This window comes from Saimiri boliviensis, chromosome 14, assembly GCF_048565385.1.
Source record: "Saimiri boliviensis isolate mSaiBol1 chromosome 14, mSaiBol1.pri, whole genome shotgun sequence".
Classification (NCBI taxonomy): domain Eukaryota; kingdom Metazoa; phylum Chordata; class Mammalia; order Primates; family Cebidae; genus Saimiri; species Saimiri boliviensis.
Window position 1 is genome coordinate 22,669,091 of NC_133462.1, and position 18,359 is coordinate 22,687,449.

The 18,359-nt window shown below is 49.0% G+C and overlaps 2 protein-coding genes across 6 annotated transcripts in view; one reads left to right on the plus strand and one right to left on the minus strand.

Annotated features, from left to right (window-relative positions):
* Positions 1-14,514: 14,514 nt before the first annotated feature.
* RGS9BP (regulator of G protein signaling 9 binding protein) lies at positions 14,515-15,910 on the minus strand. Its single transcript, XM_003937460.4, has one exon. It carries the CDS (start codon positions 15,702-15,704, stop codon positions 14,997-14,999), a length of 708 nt encoding a protein of 235 aa, XP_003937509.3. The 5' UTR covers positions 15,705-15,910; the 3' UTR covers positions 14,515-14,996.
* An 844-nt stretch (positions 15,911-16,754) lies between these two features.
* Positions 16,755-18,359, plus strand: part of ANKRD27 (ankyrin repeat domain 27) — a 75,416-nt gene continuing 73,811 nt past the window's right edge. For all 5 annotated transcript variants that reach the window (XM_039466420.2, XM_039466422.2, XM_039466421.2 and 2 more), the window contains exon 1: positions 16,755-16,883. The gene's annotated coding sequence lies outside the window, so the exon portion shown is untranslated. The remainder of the gene's footprint in view (positions 16,884-18,359) is intronic.

The window sequence follows — 18,359 nt, forward strand, 5'->3', positions numbered from 1 at the left end:
CCCCATAATTATGTACAGCTTCCCCCAAAACCTGCTGAATATGAGTTTCTTGTATAATACAGACCCTGGGAGGCATAAAACCCAACCTCCCCTTTCCCTCTTTGAAGAGAAAGACCTTTACAAATTGATATCCTGTGGTGTTTTGGATAAGAATACAAAGTGACACGGGGGAGCCTTTTCCGGGTGATGGAAACGTTCTATATCTTTTTGGCTGTAGCAGTGTTTACATTATTGTGTACATTATTGCACACCTACAGAATGAATTTAACTGTATTTACTTTTTTTTTTGAGACAATCTCATTCAGGTTGGAGTGCAATGGCGCAATCTCGGCTCACTGCAACCTCTGCTTCCCAGGTTCAAGTGATTCTTGTGCCTCAGCCTCTCGAGTAGCTGGGATTACAGGTGTGCGCCATAACACCTGGCTATTTCTGTATTTTTAGTAGCGATGGGGTTTTACCACGTTCGCCAGGCTGGCCTCGAACTGCTGACCTCAGGTGATCCACCTGCCTCAGCCTCTCAAAGTGCTGGGATTATAGGTGTGAGCCACCACATCTGGCCTGTATTTACTTTTGTTTGTTTGTTTTTGAGACAGAGTCTTGCTCTGTCGACCAAGCTGGAGTACAGTGACACGATCTTAACCTACTGTAAGCTCTGCCTCCCGGTTTCAAGTGATTCTCCTGCCTCCGCTTCCCAAGTAGCTGGGATTACAATTGCCTGCCATCACGCCCAGCTAATTTTTGTATTTTTTAGTAGAGCTGGGATTTCACCATGTTTGGCTGGGATGGTGTGGAACTCCTGACCTCAGGAGATATGCCCACCTTGGCCTCCCAAAGTGTTGGGATTACAGGTGTGAGCCACTGCGCCCAGCCTTGTATTTACTTTACACTTCAATACATTTAACTATAAAAAGTAGGCCGGGAGCGGGGGCTCACGCCTGTAATCCCAACACTTTGGGAGGCCAAGGCGGGTGGATCACAAGGTCAAGAGATCGAGACCATCCATGGTCAACATGGTGAAACCCTGTGTCTACTAAAAAAAAAAAAAAAATACAAAAATTAGGTGGGCATGGTGGCACACACCTGTAGTCCCAGCTACTCGGGAGGCTGAGGCAGGAGAATTGCTTGAACCCAGGAGGTGGAAGTTGCGGTGAGCCAAAATCGCACCATTGCACTCCAGCCTGGGTAACAAGAGCGAAACTCTGTCTCAAAAAAAAAAAAAAAACTTTAAAAAGTATATAGGTTTCAACTTTAGATTGACCTGAATTTCCTTCTCTTACTTAGAGCTTTTTATTATATACTATGGCATAATGTGAAATACAAAATACACTTGTCTTTGTCCTGGGTTCCTGTCATAAAAGCTCTGAATATCTTTGGGAATGCCATGAGCTACAGGAGTGTCTTTTGTTATTCATAGTGAACTCCTTTGATAACACCTGAGTTTATGCTTCTGAGGTGACTTAGTGTGGGGCCCCTAAATACCTAAGAGGGGAGCAAGTCACCGACAGACCAAGTGATTAGAGGATTAGAGGGCGGGAACTTCAGCCCAATCACCAAACCTCCAGCAAAGGTGGAGAGAGGACTGGAGACTTAAGTGCTATAAAATCCTTTGAGGCTGGTGCGGTGGCTCACGCCTGTAATCCCAGCACTTTGGGAGGCTGAGGCAGGCGGATCACCTGAGGTCAGGAGTTCAAGACTAGCCTGGCCAACATGGTGAAACCCCATCTCTACTAAAAGTACAACATTAGCTCGGCGTGGTGGCACATGCCTGTAATCCCAGCTATTCGGGAAACTGAGGCAGGAGAATGGCTTGAACCTGGGAGGCAGAGATGGTGATGAGTTGAGAACGTGCCATTGCACTTCAAACTGGGCAAACAGGAGTGAAACTCCATCTCAAAAAAAAAAAAAAAAAAAAAATCCCTTGAATGAGGCCAGATGCAGTGGCTCATGCCTGTAATCCTAGCACTCTGGGAGGCTGATGTGGGTGGATGGTTTGAGGTCAGGAGTTCGAGACCAGTCTGGCCAACACAGTGAAATCCCATCTCTACAAAAAATACAAAAATTAGCTGGGTATGGTGGTGCGTGCATGTACTCCCAGCTACTTGGGAGGCTGAGGCAGGAGGATCGTTTGAGCCCAGGAGGTGAAGGTTGCAGTGACCCAGGCACCACTGCCCTCCAAGCCTGGGTGACAGAGTGAGACCATTGAATGAGAGATTTGGTGGACTTCTGGATTGCTGAAGACATGGAGGTGGTGGGAGGGTGGTTCACCCAGAGGGCCGTGGAAGCTCTGTGTGCACTGAAACCTTGCCCTGTCCGTTATCGCCAGCTTTAATTATATCTCATAATTAACTGGTAAATGTAAGTAAAGTATCAGGACAAAAGAATACATTTAGTTAAGATCTTTTGTTTGTTTGTTTTTGAGACAGCATCTCGCTCTGTCACCGGGCTGGAGTGCAGTGGCGCGATCTTGGCTCACTGCAAACTCTGCCTCCAGGGTTCAAGCAATTCTCCTGCCTCAGCCTCCCAAGTAGCTGGGTCTACAGGCGCGTACCACCACGCCCAGTTAATTTTTGTATTTTTAGTAGAGATGGGGTATCACCATGTTGACCAAGATGGTCACCATCTCTTGACCTCGTGATCCACCCGCCGCAGCCTCCCAAAGTGCTGGGATTACAGGCATGAGCCACTGCGCCCGGCCTAGTTAAGATCTTAACTGGTTTTTATTTTCAATTCTGGAATCAGGCAACTCCTCATTCTATAAAATAAAATGGGTGCTCCCATGAGCTGGACAGAGGAGCTCGGTGTTTTTTTTTTTTTTTTTTTTTTTTTTTTAGAGACAGAGTCTCACTCTGTTGCCCAGGCTGAAGTGCAGTGGCATGATCTCGGCTCACTGCAACCTCTACCTCCCTGGTTCAAGTGATTGTCCTGCCTCAGCTTCCCCCCGAGTAGCTGGGACTACAGGCACACACCGCCACACCCAGCTAAATTTTTTTTTTTTTTTTTGCGATGGAGTTTCGCTCTTGTTACCCAGGCTGGAGTGCAATGGCCCGATCTCGGCTAACCGCACCCTCCGCCTCCTGGGTTCAGGCAATTCTCCTGCCTCAGCCTCCTGAGTAGCTGGGATTACAGGCACGCACCACCATGCCCAGCTAACTTTTTGTATTTTTAGTAGAAATGGGGTTTCACCTTGCTGACCAGGATGGTCTTGATCTCTTGACCTCGTGATCCACCCGCCTCGGCCTCCCAAAGTGCTGGGATTACAGGCTTGAGCCACCGTGCCCGGCCAAATTTTTTTTTTTTTTAATTTTAGTAGTGGGGTTTCACCGTGTTGGCCAGGCTGGTCTCGAACTCCTGAGCTCAGCAGTCCTCCCGCCTTGGCCACCCAAAGTGCTGGGATTACAGGTGTGAGCCACTGCACCTGGCATGGAGCTCGGTTTTACAGACAAACAGAAAACAAAAGGCAGACTGGTTGTTTCAAAGTTACTTTCTTTGAAAGGCGAAAGCAGAGGGGACTTCCTTATCACGCACACGTTGAAACTGTCTCGGTAGGTATGGCTTGGTACGCACCTGTAGCCCCACCTACTCAGGAGGCTAAGGTGGGAGGATCTCTTGAGCCCGGGAATTCAAGACCAGCTTGGGAAACATATCCAGACTCCATCTCATTTAAAAAAACAAAAAAAGAAAATGGCTTTGGGGATTTGGCTATCATCTCTCACCTGATTCCTGGGAAAGTCAGATAAAAAGTTAGTTTCAGCATGGTGACATGGAACTTCTAGCATGATTGACTCCATTTTGGGTTGGTCTGTTGGGCCTGATGCAGGAGCTCAGTTCGAACTAAAGGTCTCCTATAAATTTCATGTAACAAGTATTACCCCAAGTTGTGTGAGCCATCCTAGCAAATGATGAAACCCAACAACGGGGGTCATGGGAACTCCAACTTATGTCCCATGAATGAGAAGCCCAGGTCACATTTTTTTTTTTTTTTTTTTTTTTTTGACAGAGTTTCTCTCTGTCCCAGGCTGGAGTGCCATGGTACAATCTTGGCTCACTGCAACCTCCACCTCCCGAGTTCAAGTGATTCTCCTGCCTCAGCCTCCCGAGTAGCTGAGGTTACAGGCAAGCACCACCACACCCAGCTAATTTTTTTGTATTTTTAGTAGAGATGGGGTTTCACCATAAAGGCCAGGCTGCTCTTGAACTCCTGACCTTGTGATCCGCCTGCCTAGGCCTCCCAAAGTGCTGGGATTACAGGTGTGAGCCATCACACCCGGCCCCAGGTCACACTTCTTTAATTGGTGTCTGAAGTGTATGTGTATGGCAGGGTGCTGCCTTGTGGGCCTTTCACCTGTGGGGTCTTTATAGACAGTATCCAGTAGAGAGTGTCAGAATTGAATGATAGGACACCCAGTTGGTGAAGTCTCTGTTGAAAAATTCTTTTTCTTTCTTTTTCTTTCTTTTTTTTTAAAGACGGGGTTTCACCGTGTTGGTCAGGCTGGTCTTGAACTCCCAACCTCAGGTAATCCGCCCACCTTGGCCTCCAAAGTGCTTGGATTACAGGCATGAGCCACCATGCCCAGGCTTTTTTTTTTTTTTTTTTTTTTTTTGAGACAGAGTTTCGCTCTTGTTACCCAGGCTGGAGTGCAATGGCGCGATCTTGGCTCACCGCAACCTCCGCCTCCTGGGTTCAGGTAATTCTCCTGCCTCAGCCTCCTGAGTAGCTGGGATTACAGGCATGCGCCACCCTGCCCAGCTAATTTTTTTTTGTATTTTTAGTAGAGACGGGGTTTCACCATGTTGACCAGGATGGTCTCGATCTCTTGACCTCGTGATCCACCCGCCTCGGCCTCCCAAAGTGGTGGGATTACAGGCTTGAGCCACCGCGCCCGGCTTTTTTTTTTTTTTTTAAATTTGAGACAGCATCTCGCTGCAACATCCAGGCTGGAGTGCAATGGCCCAATCTCGGCCTACTGCAACCTCTGCCTCCCAGGATCAAGCAATTCTCCTGCCTCAGCCTCCCAAGTAGCTGGGATTACAAATGCCCACTACCATGCACGGCTAATTTTGGTATTTTTAGTAGAGATGGAATTTCACCATGTTGGCCAGGCTGGTCTCGAACTTCTGATCTCAAGTGATCGACCCACTTCAGCCTCCCAAATTGCTGGGATTACAAGTGTGAGCCACTGCACCCAACCAAATTACGCTTTATATCCTTTTGACAACAGGAGCTCTTATTTGGCATATTTCCATTGGTCTTATTAGCCTTAAAGTTTTAAAATTCTCAGGCAAGCACAGTGGCTCACACCTGTAATCCCAGCACTTTGGGAGAACAAGGCAGGTGGATCACTTGAGGTCAGAAGTTTGAGACCAGCCTGGCCAACATAGTGAAACCTCATCTCCAGCAAATACAAAAAGTAGCCGGGCATGGTGGCATGCACCTGACATCCCAGCTACTCCGGAGGCTGAGGCATGGGAATCGCTTGAACCCGGGAGGTGGAGGTTGCAGTGAGCTAAGATTCTGCCACCACACTCCAGCCTAGACAACAGAGCAAGACTCTGCCTCAAAAAAAGAAAAATTCTCAACTTAAATACCAAAGAACAAGTATGCCCAAAATTCTCATGGTACTGAGATAAAAACACCCAGAATCTTCTATGGATGAGATGAAAAATAAGTAAATGAGAAAAATGTCTTTCCAGATGTTCATCTTGTCCTTGTGGAGAGAGGACTGCAACATAATCTTTGTTCATTTCCTAACAGCCAGAAGAAGCAATATTTGAAATTTCACTTTGATCTGTCTTGACCATAGCCAAAGATACTTCCTATGGAGACCTATCTTCTAGGATTGCATCCCGCATTAAAAATCTGAGTAAAATCATATTGTGAATGGGGCAGGGTAGCTCACATCTGCCACCCAGCACTTTCAGAGGCTGAAGCAGGCGGATTGCTTGAGCCCAGGAGTTTGAGAACAGCCTAGGCAACTTAGTAAGATCCTGTCTCTGCTAAAAAGACAAAAATTAGCTGGGCATGGTAGCACGCATGTGTAGTCCCAGCTACTCAGGAGACTGAGGTAGGAGGATCACCTAAGCCCAGGAAGTAGAGGCTGGAGTAAGGCGTGATTGGGCCACTGCACTTCAGTGTGGGCAACGGGAGTGAGACTGTCTCAAAAAAAAAAAAAAAAAAAAAAAAAAAATCACATTGCAGAAAAGCACTTGGAGATTTACAATACTGAACATCTTAAATAACAAAATCTGTGAAGGGTAGATACACTGATCAGGATGATCACTCCCATTCAAATTTCAAAAATTAAGAATATGTGTGTGTGTGTGTGTGTGTGTGTGTGTATAGAGAGAGAGAGACAGACAGACAGACAGACAGGCAGTCAGACAGACAGACAGACAGACAGAATCTTGCTCAGTGGCACGACCTTGGCTCACTGCAACTTCCACCTCCTGGGTTCAAGCAATTCTCGTGCCTCAGCCTCTCGAGTAGCTGGGATTACAGGCACACGCCACCACACCCAGCTAATTTTTGTATTTTTAGTAGAGGCGGATTTCAACATGTTGACCAGGATGGTCTTGAACTTCTGACCTCATGATCCACTCACCTCGGCCTCCCAAAGTGCTGAGCCACTGCACCCAGCCCCCAAATTAAGAATATACATTTGTTGGCTGGGCACGGTGGCTCGCGCCTGTAATCCCAGCACTTTGGGAGGCCGAGGCGGGTGGATCACGAGGTCAAGAGATCGAGACCATCCTGGTCAACATGGTGAAACCCCGTCTCTACTAAAAATGCAAAAAATTAGCTGGGCATGGTGGCGCGCACCTGTAATCCCAGCTACTCAGGAGGCTGAGGCAGGAGAATTGCCTGAACCCAGGAGGCTGAGGTTGCAGTGAGCCGAGATCACGCCATTGCACTCCAGCCTGGGTAACAAGAGTGAAACTCCGTCTCAAAAGAAAAAAAAAAAAAAAAAGAATATACATTTTTTTAAAAAGGCCAGGTGCAGTGGCTCACGCCTGTAATCCCAGCACTTTGGAAGGCTGAGGCGGGTGGATCACCTGAGGTCAGGAGTTTGAGATCAGCCTGGCCAACATGGTGAAACCCTGTCTCTACTAAAAATACAAAAAGTAGCAGGGCATGGTGGTGGGTGCCTGTAATCCCAGCTACTTGGGAAGCTGAGGCAGGAGAATTGCTTAAACTGCCTAGGCAGAGGTTGTAGTGAACCAAGATTGTCCCATTGTACTGCAGCCTGGGCAGCAAGAGCAAAACTCCATCTCAAAAAAAAAAAAGAATATTAAAAAAAAAAAATCACAAGTTGAGGCTGGGCACAGTGGCTGGTACCCGTAATCCCAGCACTTTGAGAGGTCAAGGTGGGAGGATAACTTGAGGCCAGGAGTTCGAGACCAGCCTGGGCTACATAGCAAGGCCCTGTTTCCATTTTTATTTTATTTCATTTTTTTCCTATTCTTTCTTTTTTTTTTTTTTTTTTTTTGAGACGGAGTTTCACTGTTGTTACCCAGGCTGGAGTGCAATGGCGCGATCTCGGCTCACCACAACCTCTGCCTCCTGGGTTCAAGCAATTCTCCTGCCTCAGCCTCCTGAGTAGCTGGGATTATAGGCACGTGCCACCATGCCCAGATAATGTTTTGTATTTTTAGTTGAGACGGGGTTTCACCATGTTGACCAGGTTGGTCTCGATCTCTTGACCTCGTGATCCACCCGCCTCAGCCTCCCAAAGTGCTGGGATTACAGGCTTGAGCCACCGAGCCCAGCCTCTTTTTTTTTTTTTTTTTAATCACAAGTTGATCTCTGAATCATTGGAGGTGACTTTTCCCACTATTACTTTTATTTATGGCCTATTATCCTTAATTTTTAAATTAATAGACATTCTAGTTTGGGACATCATTCAAAAAGTACACAAAGCCACACATGGTAGCTACTGGGAAGGCTGAGGCAGGAGGATCGCTTGAGCCTGGGATTTTGACACTGCAGTGAGCTGTGACCACACCACTTCATTCCATCCTGGGCAACAGAGCGAGACCATGTCTCTGAAGATGAATGACTGAATGAATGAAGAAAACAAAATAAAAAAATTCCTAAAAGCAAAACAAAATCAAAGAGTAGACAGAAAGTCCTGAATTCTACCTTAGAGCCGATGCCGCATACACAGTCAAGCTAGGCTATGCTTGTGTTTTCTACCATTAAAGTAGCTCATGCAGTTCTGAGGCTACCGAGTTACTTATGGGATATGATTCTCCCAGCCTCCAAGACAAATGACAGAGCTGCCTATCTACTGTTTCCCAGAAGCCGGATGTTCAGGTGGCCTGGATTGCTGGGTAAAACAGACTGTTTAATAATTAGTGGGCTTTCTTAGACTCTGACTTAGAGCCTGAATTTAAATTCCTAATCTAATTTAAATACTACCAATAAGTAGCATTTACACACATTTGCTTTTTTTTTTCTTTTTTTTTTTGAGACACTTTCGCTCTTATTGTCCAGGCTGGAGTGCACTATCTCAGCTCACCGCAACCCCTACCTCCTGGGTTCAAGCGACTCTCTTGCCTCAGCCTCCTGAGTAGCTGAGATTACAGGCATGCGCCACCACACCCAGATGATTTTGTATTTTTAGTAGAGATGGGGTTTCTCCCTGTTTGTTGGTGAGGCTGGTCTCGAACTCCCAGCCACAGGTGATCCGCCCACCTTGGCCTCCCAAAGTGCTGGGTTTACGTACGTGAGCCACTGCGCCTGGCCCACACATTTGCTTTTAAGCCCATTCACTAATTCTGATGTGCACTAAAATCACAATACGCTTAGTTAATTCTGATTTTGAAAATTAATATGAAGTTTTAAAGTATTTTTTATTAGTTTTGAAACTAATATCAGACAATAACCAGAACATGATATGATTCCATTCCATTATAACACAAAAACCAAGCAACTACACCAAAAAAGACAAAACAAAACCAACAAACAGCCCTTTCTTGTTTAACTGCATTCTGTTCAATGTTTTAAGCTCTAGAAGGGGGAGTCTTTGAGTTAATCAGTTAGGACTCTCATTTTGCAAATGAGAGACGTGAGGCACAAGTAGGTCAACGACTTATTGAGGTACTTGGAGAGAGAGGCAGTGTCCTCCGCCTATCGCAGCTGGCCGGGTCTTGCAGGAGGAAACACACCAGAAAGAAATGTAGAGGCCAGTTCTACCGCATTCATTTCACGCCCTGGGGCTTGCACCCTTAAAAAGTATTCATTCCAGAACAGAGACGTACATTTTAAAAAGGAGTAGAGTAGTTACACATGTACCAGTGTGCACATTAAAAAGTAAAGTAAAATGCAGCATTGTCAAAGTCCCATGCAAACTAGAACTGTCTTTAATCAAAACTACTTTGTGGTCATTCAATATCACACATCTTTTCGTTGCTTACTGTAAACCTTAGGTAAATCATGACATTTACGCTCTAATTTTATTTACCAAAAATATTTTTTCCTTGTGGGACTTAAAAGCCTACATTCTTAGCTTGGGCACAGTGGCTCATGCCTGTAATCCCAGCTCTTTGGGAGACAGAACTGGGAGGATCACTTGAACCCAGGAGTCCAAGACCAGCCTGGGCAACATAGGGAAACCCCGTATCTACACAAATAAAAATAAATGAATAAATTAGCTGGGTGTGGTGGCATGCACCTGTAGTCCCAACTACTCAGGAGACTAAAGTGGGAGAATCACTGGAGCCCAGGAATTCAAGTCTGCACTGAGTCACGATTTTGCCACTGTATTCCAGCCTGGGTGACAGAGAGAAACCCTGTGTTTAAAAGAAAAAAAAAAAAAAAAGCTGCTGGGTGTGGTGGCTCATGCTGGTTAACCCAGCACTTTGGGAGGCTGAGGTGATTGGATTGCTTGAGTTTGGGAGCTCAAGACAAGCCTGGGCAACATGGTAAAACCATGTCTCTACAAAAAAAAAAAAAAAAAAAAAAAAAAAAAATTAGCTGGGTGCCTGTAATTCCAGTTACTTGGGAGGCTGAGGCGGGAGGATAGCTTAAGCCCAGGAGGTGATGCTGCAGTGACCCAAGGTTATACCACTGTACTCCAGCCTGGGTGATAGAGCCAGACCTTGTCTCAAAAAAAAAAAAAAAAAAAAAAAAAAGAAAGAAAAAAGCAAAAAAACATATGTTCTTAGAACACATAAAAATAATTTGCCAGGCATTTTTTTCTCCTACAAATATTATTTTTACTAATAACAAAAGTCCAGATCACATTCTTCTGAAATCAAGGTTTCCATGATAAAAGCCTTGACATTCCAAGTTTTTGTCTTTTCAGTGTCAGTTAACAGTTTGAATTTTTCTTTTTTTTTCTACACTTGTATCATGGTTTAACATCATACTAAATGTTCACAGAAAATTAATGACATATGCATCAAACATTTCAATTTAATCAGGCTTCTATTAAAAAGCAATCTCTTGCATGATATATAGAAATGCGAGCAGAGGTACTAGTTAGAGAGCAGTCTATTGCACAAGGCAGAGAGTGATTTTGCTTGTTGTCTAGCAGAAGTTCTATTAGGCAATGTCATAACTCCAAATAATACCCAATACTCCTAACGCTTAAAATTTTCAAACTCAAAGAGCTGTTTGCCGTTCATAGGTCCACAGGGTGAGCATATTTATCGTAATTCAGGTGTTTTTTTTTTTTTTTTTTTGCAACATTTTATCACTAATTTCAGTGAGCAGACCTTCAGAATCATGTACACGTCTGATCCATATACAACTAAATGTCCAAAGATACACCAAGTGGGTGGAAAGAATAACAACAACAAAAACTTTTTTATCCATGCCAGGCATGGTGGTGCAAGCCTGTAGTCTCAGCCATTCAGGAGACTGAGGCAGGAGGATCACTTGAGCCCAGGTGTTTGAAGTTGCAATGAGCTACCATTGCACCACTGCACTCCAGCATGGGTGACAGATTCAGACCGTCTCAAAAAAAAAAAAAAAAAAAAAAAAAAACCAAACAAACAAAAGAAAAAGAAAAACCTTGTTTGTCCCACTGCTCTCAGTGGAACACACAGCATCTCATGTGTTAATTTCAACAGTAGGTTCTACTAAACCATTTTTTAAAAAAATTCATGAGCCTGGCTGGGTGCAGTGGCTCATGCTTGTAATCCCAGCACTTACATTGGGAGGCCCGAGGTGGGCAGATCACCTGAGGTCAGTAGTTTGAGACCAACCTGGCCAACATGGTGAAACCCCGTTTCAAAAAAAAAAAAAAAAAAAATTCAAAATACCTTGATAAGAACAAAGGTTTCCAGTGTTAGAAACAGGAGAATACCTTTAGGACTCCGGTTTTAGGTACATTTTATTTTATTTTATTTTATTATTATTTTTTTGAGACGGAGTCTTGCTCCATTGCCCAGGCTGGAGTGCAGTGACACAACATTGCTCATTGCAACCTCTACCTCCTGCATTCAAGTGATTCTCCTGCCTCAACCTCCTGAGTAGCTAGGACTACAGGTGTGTGCCACCATTCCCAGCTAATTTTTGTATTTTTTAGTAGAGATAAGGTTTCAATATGTTGGCCACAGTGATCTCAAACTCCTGGCCACAGGTAATCTACCTGTCTCAGCCTCCCAAAGTGCTGAGATTACAGGCTTGAGCCACTGTGCCGGCCTAGGTATATTTTCCAACACAGGGTTATGAAATGTCCCAGCCTTCTTTTGCCAGAGAGAGATGAGACACTGGGGAAGGTAGCAAGAGACTCCAGGTGTGGGAGGAGGGGCTTCAAAACGTTCTATGTCACCTCCAAAGGCACTCTGGGCAACCAGGTGCAAAAGAATTAGAAGTGACCCCTATTCAGATTCACCCAGACTGGATGAAGCAGGAGTTCTTGGTATTAGTAATCGTCAGCTAAGCATGGTGGTTCACACCTATAAATCTCAGATTCTTGGGAAGCTGATGTGGGAGAATCCTTGAGCCCAGCAGTTTGAGACCAGCCTAGGCAACACAGTGAAGGCTCCATCTCCACAAATACTAAAAAATAAAAATATTTAAAGAATTAGCTGGTTGTGATGGTGCACACCTGTAGTCCCAGACAGGAGAATGAGACAGGAGGATCTCTGAAGCCCAAGAGTTTCAGGCTTCAGTAAGCTATGATTGCGCCACTGTACTCTAGCCTGAGCAACAGAGAGAGACCCAGTCTCTCTCTCTCTTTATATATATATATATAATTGCAAAACGTTTCCTCAGCCTAAGACCTTGTAGGTCTTTTAGAAGCATGATCACAGACACAAACACAGATCCTACATTTGCCCTATCTGAGCTACTGGAATCTTTAGTCCTTCTGAGAAGTGGGGGGTTGGTGGTGGAGCGACTCTTTTAAGTCTGGGTGCCCTGAGAACACCCCTTCTGGTATCCACTTCTGTCCCTTGGTCCTCCAAGCTGCCCTTATGAAAGATGGCAGTTCCTTTCCCCTGGTCCCCATTTTCACTTCTGCAGTAAAAAGGAATTAAAAAAAAAAAATCCTTGTCAGTTTTCAGCCAAAGTCTCTGAAATTTATTGCAAATTACCTTTAGAAAGTTAAATGTGGCCTGGCGCAGTGGCTCACTCCTGTAATCCCAGCACTTTGGGAGGCCAAGGTGAGCTGACCACCTGAGGTCAGGAGTTTGAGACCAACCTGGTCAATGTGGTGAAACCCCCATCTCTACTAAAATTACAAAAATTAGCTAGATGTGGTGACAGATGCCTGTAATCCTAGCTACTCGGAAGGCTGAGGCAAGAGAATTGCTTGAACCCTAAAGGCAGAGGTTACAGTGAGCTGAGATGGCACCATTGCACTCCATCCAGCCTGGGCAACAAGAGTGAAACTCCATCTCAAAAAAAGGGGGAAAAAAAAAAGAAAGAAAGAAAGAAAGAAAGTTAAATGCATCCGTTTTCACAGCCTGACTTCCCCAAGAGTGGAACAGAGCTCCAGAGCTCTCTCTGGACCACAGGTGGGAGTTGGCAGCACTGCTCAGGCAGATGTCATCCTGGGACCAAGGACCAAACATTTTCTTACTTGTTGATCAAAAGAATTAGGGGCCACTTAACATTCTGTCATTTACACCTGTAGTTCCAGTATTTTATGTTACTCAAGAATATATATTTTATTTTGAAGTGAAATTATAGAAAAAATAAAGAATATTGCTTTTAGACTGAGCATGGTGGCTCATGCCTATAATCCCAGTACTTTGGGAGGCCAAGGTGGGAGAACTGCTTGAGGCCAGGACCAGCCTGGGCAACATAGTCACATCTTGTCTCTACAAAAAATTAGTTGAGTGCAGTGGTGCACCCTGTTAGTCCCAGCTACTTGGGAGGCTGAGTGGAAGGATAGCTTGAGCCAAGGAATTCAAGGCTGGGGTGTGAATTCCTGGGATTGTGCCAGTGCCCTCCAGCCTGTGTGACACAGCAGTATCTTGTCTCTAAAGAAAAATAAAAATAAATAAATAAATAAACTGCCTTAAAAAAACATTAGCCAGGTGTGGTGGCACACACCTGTAATTCCAGCTACTCAGGAGGCTGAGGTAGGAGGACAGCTTGATCCCCAGATTTGGAGGCTGCAGTGAGCCACAATCACACCACTGTACTCCAGCCTGGGTGACAGAGGGGAGACCCTGTCTCCAAAAAGAAAAAAAAAATATGTATAATCAACTTCAAAAATAGATGCAATGTATATTTAGTAATCTAAGTATCTATGTAAAAATGCTATGTTTGACTCATTGGCAGGTATAAGTTCTTGGCCCAGTGTTCTTTATTAAAAAAACAGCTTTCATTGTCGCTGTGGTGACGTCATTTTTCTTTCAGAGGATTATTACTTTTTAAAAGCTTCTTTAAAAGCTTCTTAAATTCCAAGTTAAAGCTGTTACATTCTAACCCAATCTCAGAGCTGATTGGCTCAAAACCTCTGTGGGCCAGTAATGCTACATTACCCTGGAGGGGCAGGCATCGTGGGGGTCAGGGAGCTGACAAAGCCAGCCCTCCTACTGGCCAGCACGCACATTCCAGGGGATAAATAGGATTAAGTGCTCTAAAGAGGATTCCCAGCCCTCCCGCAAAGGAGGATCAAACACTCTGGTCTATTTCTGGAAAAAAAAAAACAAAAAAAAACAAAAAAAAACCACACACGAAAAAAAACCCAGAGAAGGAGAAAGTGCCAGTTTAAACAGCAGGTGGCCCTATCCCAAGCCTCGGCTCTTCCTCTTACCCCCATCTCTGGATGGCTGGGGAGAGCCCTTTTCTGCAGGTTAAGTGTGCGCACTGTGTCCAAGTCCATGAGAGTGGGTTCAATCCACCCTTTTTGGTTTCCTAAATAGGGCCAGCCCCTGGGTGGCAGTGGGAGGTCACGACCTCAAATCTCTTCTAGCTGTTCTTGGGGAAGAATGGATAAACTCTGCCAGGAAGCGCTGGCGAGCCTTAGAGAAAGCCCTTTGTATGAACTGCTCTGGGCACACTCTCCTAAATTTAGGCCCCGAAAGATGAAGGTAATAAAAACTGCTGACATCTGATTGCAATTTGTTTCTTGTCCGAGAAACAGACCAACTAACGACATAGAGCCAAACAGCACCCCTCTGCAAGCTTCACTCCACCCCATCCCACTTTTCAAACTGTCCCACGCGGAGAGGGGGCGACACCGGCAGGAGTGGGGGTTTACAGGACTCCCTGTAAAGACGCCCCAACAGCACACGTGTTAACTCATTAACTCAGAGGGATCTGAGGACACTGTGACGGTTTTCTATTAATAGGGAATAAAGCTCCTGCAGACATTAGCGGTAATGCCCTGATCGCCCGCGCAAAGTTAACTCCTCCACGGCCAGAAAGAGGAAACCGTGTCCTGTCCAGGCAGAAGTGCGCTGGAAACGCGCGTCCCCATACACACACGGGGTTTTAGGACCGCTCCCCTTGACCAGGCCAGACCCCACACCCATCCCGAGTCTTGTCTCCGGGGAGGGATCGGGTGGGTGGGCAGGCGGCCGTCGGGTGTCCGTCAGCTCAGCTTCGCCACGCACACGGCTAGGGCCACAGCCGCCAGCAGCACGGCGGCGAAAAGGATGGCGGCCAGGGCCTTCCTGGGGTCGAAGCCCCCTTGGCGCTCCTCCACCGACACAACCGAGGAGGGGCCGGCGCCGACCGTGGACAGGAGCTCGGCGCCAGGCGCCTGCCGGGCTTGCACGGTCCAGCGGGGCACGTTGACTTTCATCTCCATGTTGTCGATCATCTCGCCCACCTGAAGGACCTCGCGCTCCAGCTCGCGCAGGTCCGCGACGTCGAAGTCGCCCTCCGCCTCGAGCCGCAGGCTGCGGGTGCTCAGCGCGCGCGCCGCCACGCCGGAGGAGGCGCCCGCCACGCCCGTGCACACCAGCGGCCGCCGCGGTGCGTGCAGCGGGAACGCGGCGCCCAGGTCCAGCGCGCGTCGCATGTCCGCTTCCAGCAGGTCCAGGCAGCCCGAGAAGGCCACCCAGAGCCGCTCGAACTCCGCGCGCTCGTCGGCGGCCAGGCTCCGGTCGCGGAGCACGGCAGTCAGCCGGGAGCAGGTGGCCACTGCCAGCTCCTGCGCTTTCTGGCGCGTCTTTTGCAGCTCCTGCCGCAGGTTCTGCGAGTCCGCCGAGCCGCCGACGGTCAGCACCAGGTGGTGGTAGCACGCGGTCGTCTTGTTGAGCCCGTCCAGCAGCGCCTTGCACTCCTCCCTCGCCATCGCGGCGCGCTCTGGCGGGGACCGGCCGCCCGCGCCCCTGTTGGCCTCCCCCTCAGCGCGGCAGGACGCGGCCAGCCCCCGTCCAGGCCTCGGGCCGCGCGGGCCGAACGCTCCTCATGGTCCGTGACTCGCTCGGCGCTGCTGCCAACGTCCACGGAACCCGCCCGGGAGCCTCGACGAGCGCCTCAGCGGACTGGGCACGGAGAGGGAACCCCGTCAGCGGTCCCCCGCCCCCTCGTTCATCCTCCCCAGGCGCTCACACGCCGAGTCTCTGCGCAGCCCTGGCCTCCACGTTGGCTCCTCGCGAAGCTGAGGGTGCGGTCCCCATCCTCTACGGGTACCGACCCCGGGGCGAGCAGGCGGCAGAGCAGTGCGCTCCGCCTTAGGCGCTGCCAAGGGCGGCCGGGTCGGGTTTCCTAGGACACGCCCACCCCGCCTCCCCGGCCAGAGCTGCCAGCCCCTGGATCAGGGGTAGGCGGGGCTCCGCACTGGGAGGTCACGTGTGGGTCGCCCATCCCTCCCTCCTCTTCACCCCATCCGAGTTCTGGAATGTTAGCGCTCTGGAGATCCAACCTGTCCTATTTCATGGATGGGGAAACTGGTAAAAAGGGAGCCAGGCTCCCGCGGAGTTTTTGCCAATGAGGGGACTAGAACCCAGGGATACTGACTCCCGGATCCTGTCAGCGACAGGACGTGGGGTGCCCCTCAGGACTGGGCACCTCCGTGCCCCAAAGCGCGCAGTGACTGGCAATCCCAGGGGCTGGGCGCTGACCGGGTCGGATGCCTCCGCAGCATCGCGCTCTGGCTGGCCCCGGCTTCCGAGCGCGGACCCCACCCCTAGTGTCAGCCCAGCTCCCGGCTCCGCCCCTCCCTTTTCTGGGCACGCGCAGTTGCTGACGCGGGGCGGGGCCAGCTGGAGTAGGAAGCACAGGGAGCCGTCTGAGCCCCGCCTCCGGCTGGGCTGGACTCAATGATTGCTCTGCGCACACGTCACTCTGGGAAAGAACGGTTGCTCATTGGGCCGGCCATGGCGCGGCTCCGCCCCACGGCGAAGTAAGTAGGGGGGCTGTAGGGCAAGATCGCCGTGTGAGGGTGGTGGCAAAGAGGTCCCAGCCGCGGACCTGGGAGGTGACGCTGCCGCCCGGGATGGGCTGGGAGTGAAGCGATGTAGCCTTTTAAGTAAGTGTCCTCGCGCTGGCCTTCTCCCGCCTGTCCCCTTGCGTGGGACGGCTGCGTCTCGGGGCCCGGCTGCGGGGCAGGGCCCCGAGAGCGAGGGGGGAGGGGCTCCCTGCTCTCCGCAGTCCGCTCCCGGGTCCGCCAGGTGGCCCGGCGGTGCCCCAACCCTAGCGCCCCCAGGTGGGTGTCCCGTCCGCAGCCGGCGCACCCTGCACACTCCGCCCCTCGGGTCTGGAGGAGAGGGAGTGGTCCGCACGGAGAATGCGTGCTGTGAGCCCCGCTGCGTCGACACTGGCGGGTGGGGCCGGGGTCCCGGGTCCGGGCGGCTCAGACTTGGCGGGGCGCGGGGCCGTCGCCGCGCTGTTTCCTGGAGGCCTAGGGACTGGTGGAGGGCAGACGGCGGGTGGGGGTCCGAGCCGCGCGCCTGGCGGTTGTGGTTTCCGGAGGTGCTGAGGGCACAAAGCGGGGAATCCCTGTCTGCCGGCCTCTCTCGGGGCGGGGTCTCTGCATCCCCCCAGGTAAAGATGGCTAAAGTAAAACTCTTACAGAGAGATGTTCTGGACTCTGAGTCTGTTCTCTCTTTTGGCTGAAAATGGACTGCCCCGGAGCGCACGAGCCACGCGGCGCCCCCTTGGCCGCCCCTCGAGGTTCAGGGGACGTGGACAGTCACAGCCCGTGCTGGGCGAAGGAGCAAGGGACTGGTCTTCACTGAGGAATTAGAGCATGCAGGGAACGAGGGCTCCTGGCAGTGCTGGAAGGGACTGTGAGGCTGCAGAGAGCTGGGATTTTATAAGTTGATGAGTTTCGTGGAGAGAGGCCCCTATTTTGATTAAATAATGCACTCTTTGTACTGGCCGAAGAGTAGAGCAGTGGATTTTCTTTTAAAAAAAAATTTTTTTTTTTCGTTTTTGTTTTTTTTTTTTTTTCTTTTCGAAACAGGGTCTGGCTCTGTTGGCCAGGCTGGAGTGCAGTCTTGCCACCGTAGCTCACTGTAGCCTCAAACTCCTGGACTCAAGCAATCCTCCCACCTCAGCCTTTGCAGTAGCTGGGACTACAGGCACATGCCTCTATGCAGGACTAATTTTTTTATTTTTTTTTTTAGAGATGGGGTCTTGCTAGGTTGCCCAGGCTGATCTTGAACTCCAGGCCTCAAGCCATCCTCTTGTCTTGGCCTTCTAAAGTGTTGGAGTTACATGCATGAGCCACCACGTTTTGCTGAGCAGTAGCTCTTATTGTTTCAAGATCACCCTGGCGTCAGGCCTGGTGTTGAGGCGCCTTGAGGGTCTGAAGCACTGAGCCCCAGGACCTGCTGTCACTCAGGGGTCCGTCCTTTAACTGGGTGAGCAGTAGGCTGAGTGTTTGCTGCCAGGGCTTGGGTACTCCTGGCCTTGACCATTGTATGGGAGTGGGGGGTCTCAGCCACCCACACACTACATAGGGTCATTCCCAGGGGAATAGTAGTTTTCAGGATGAAATGGG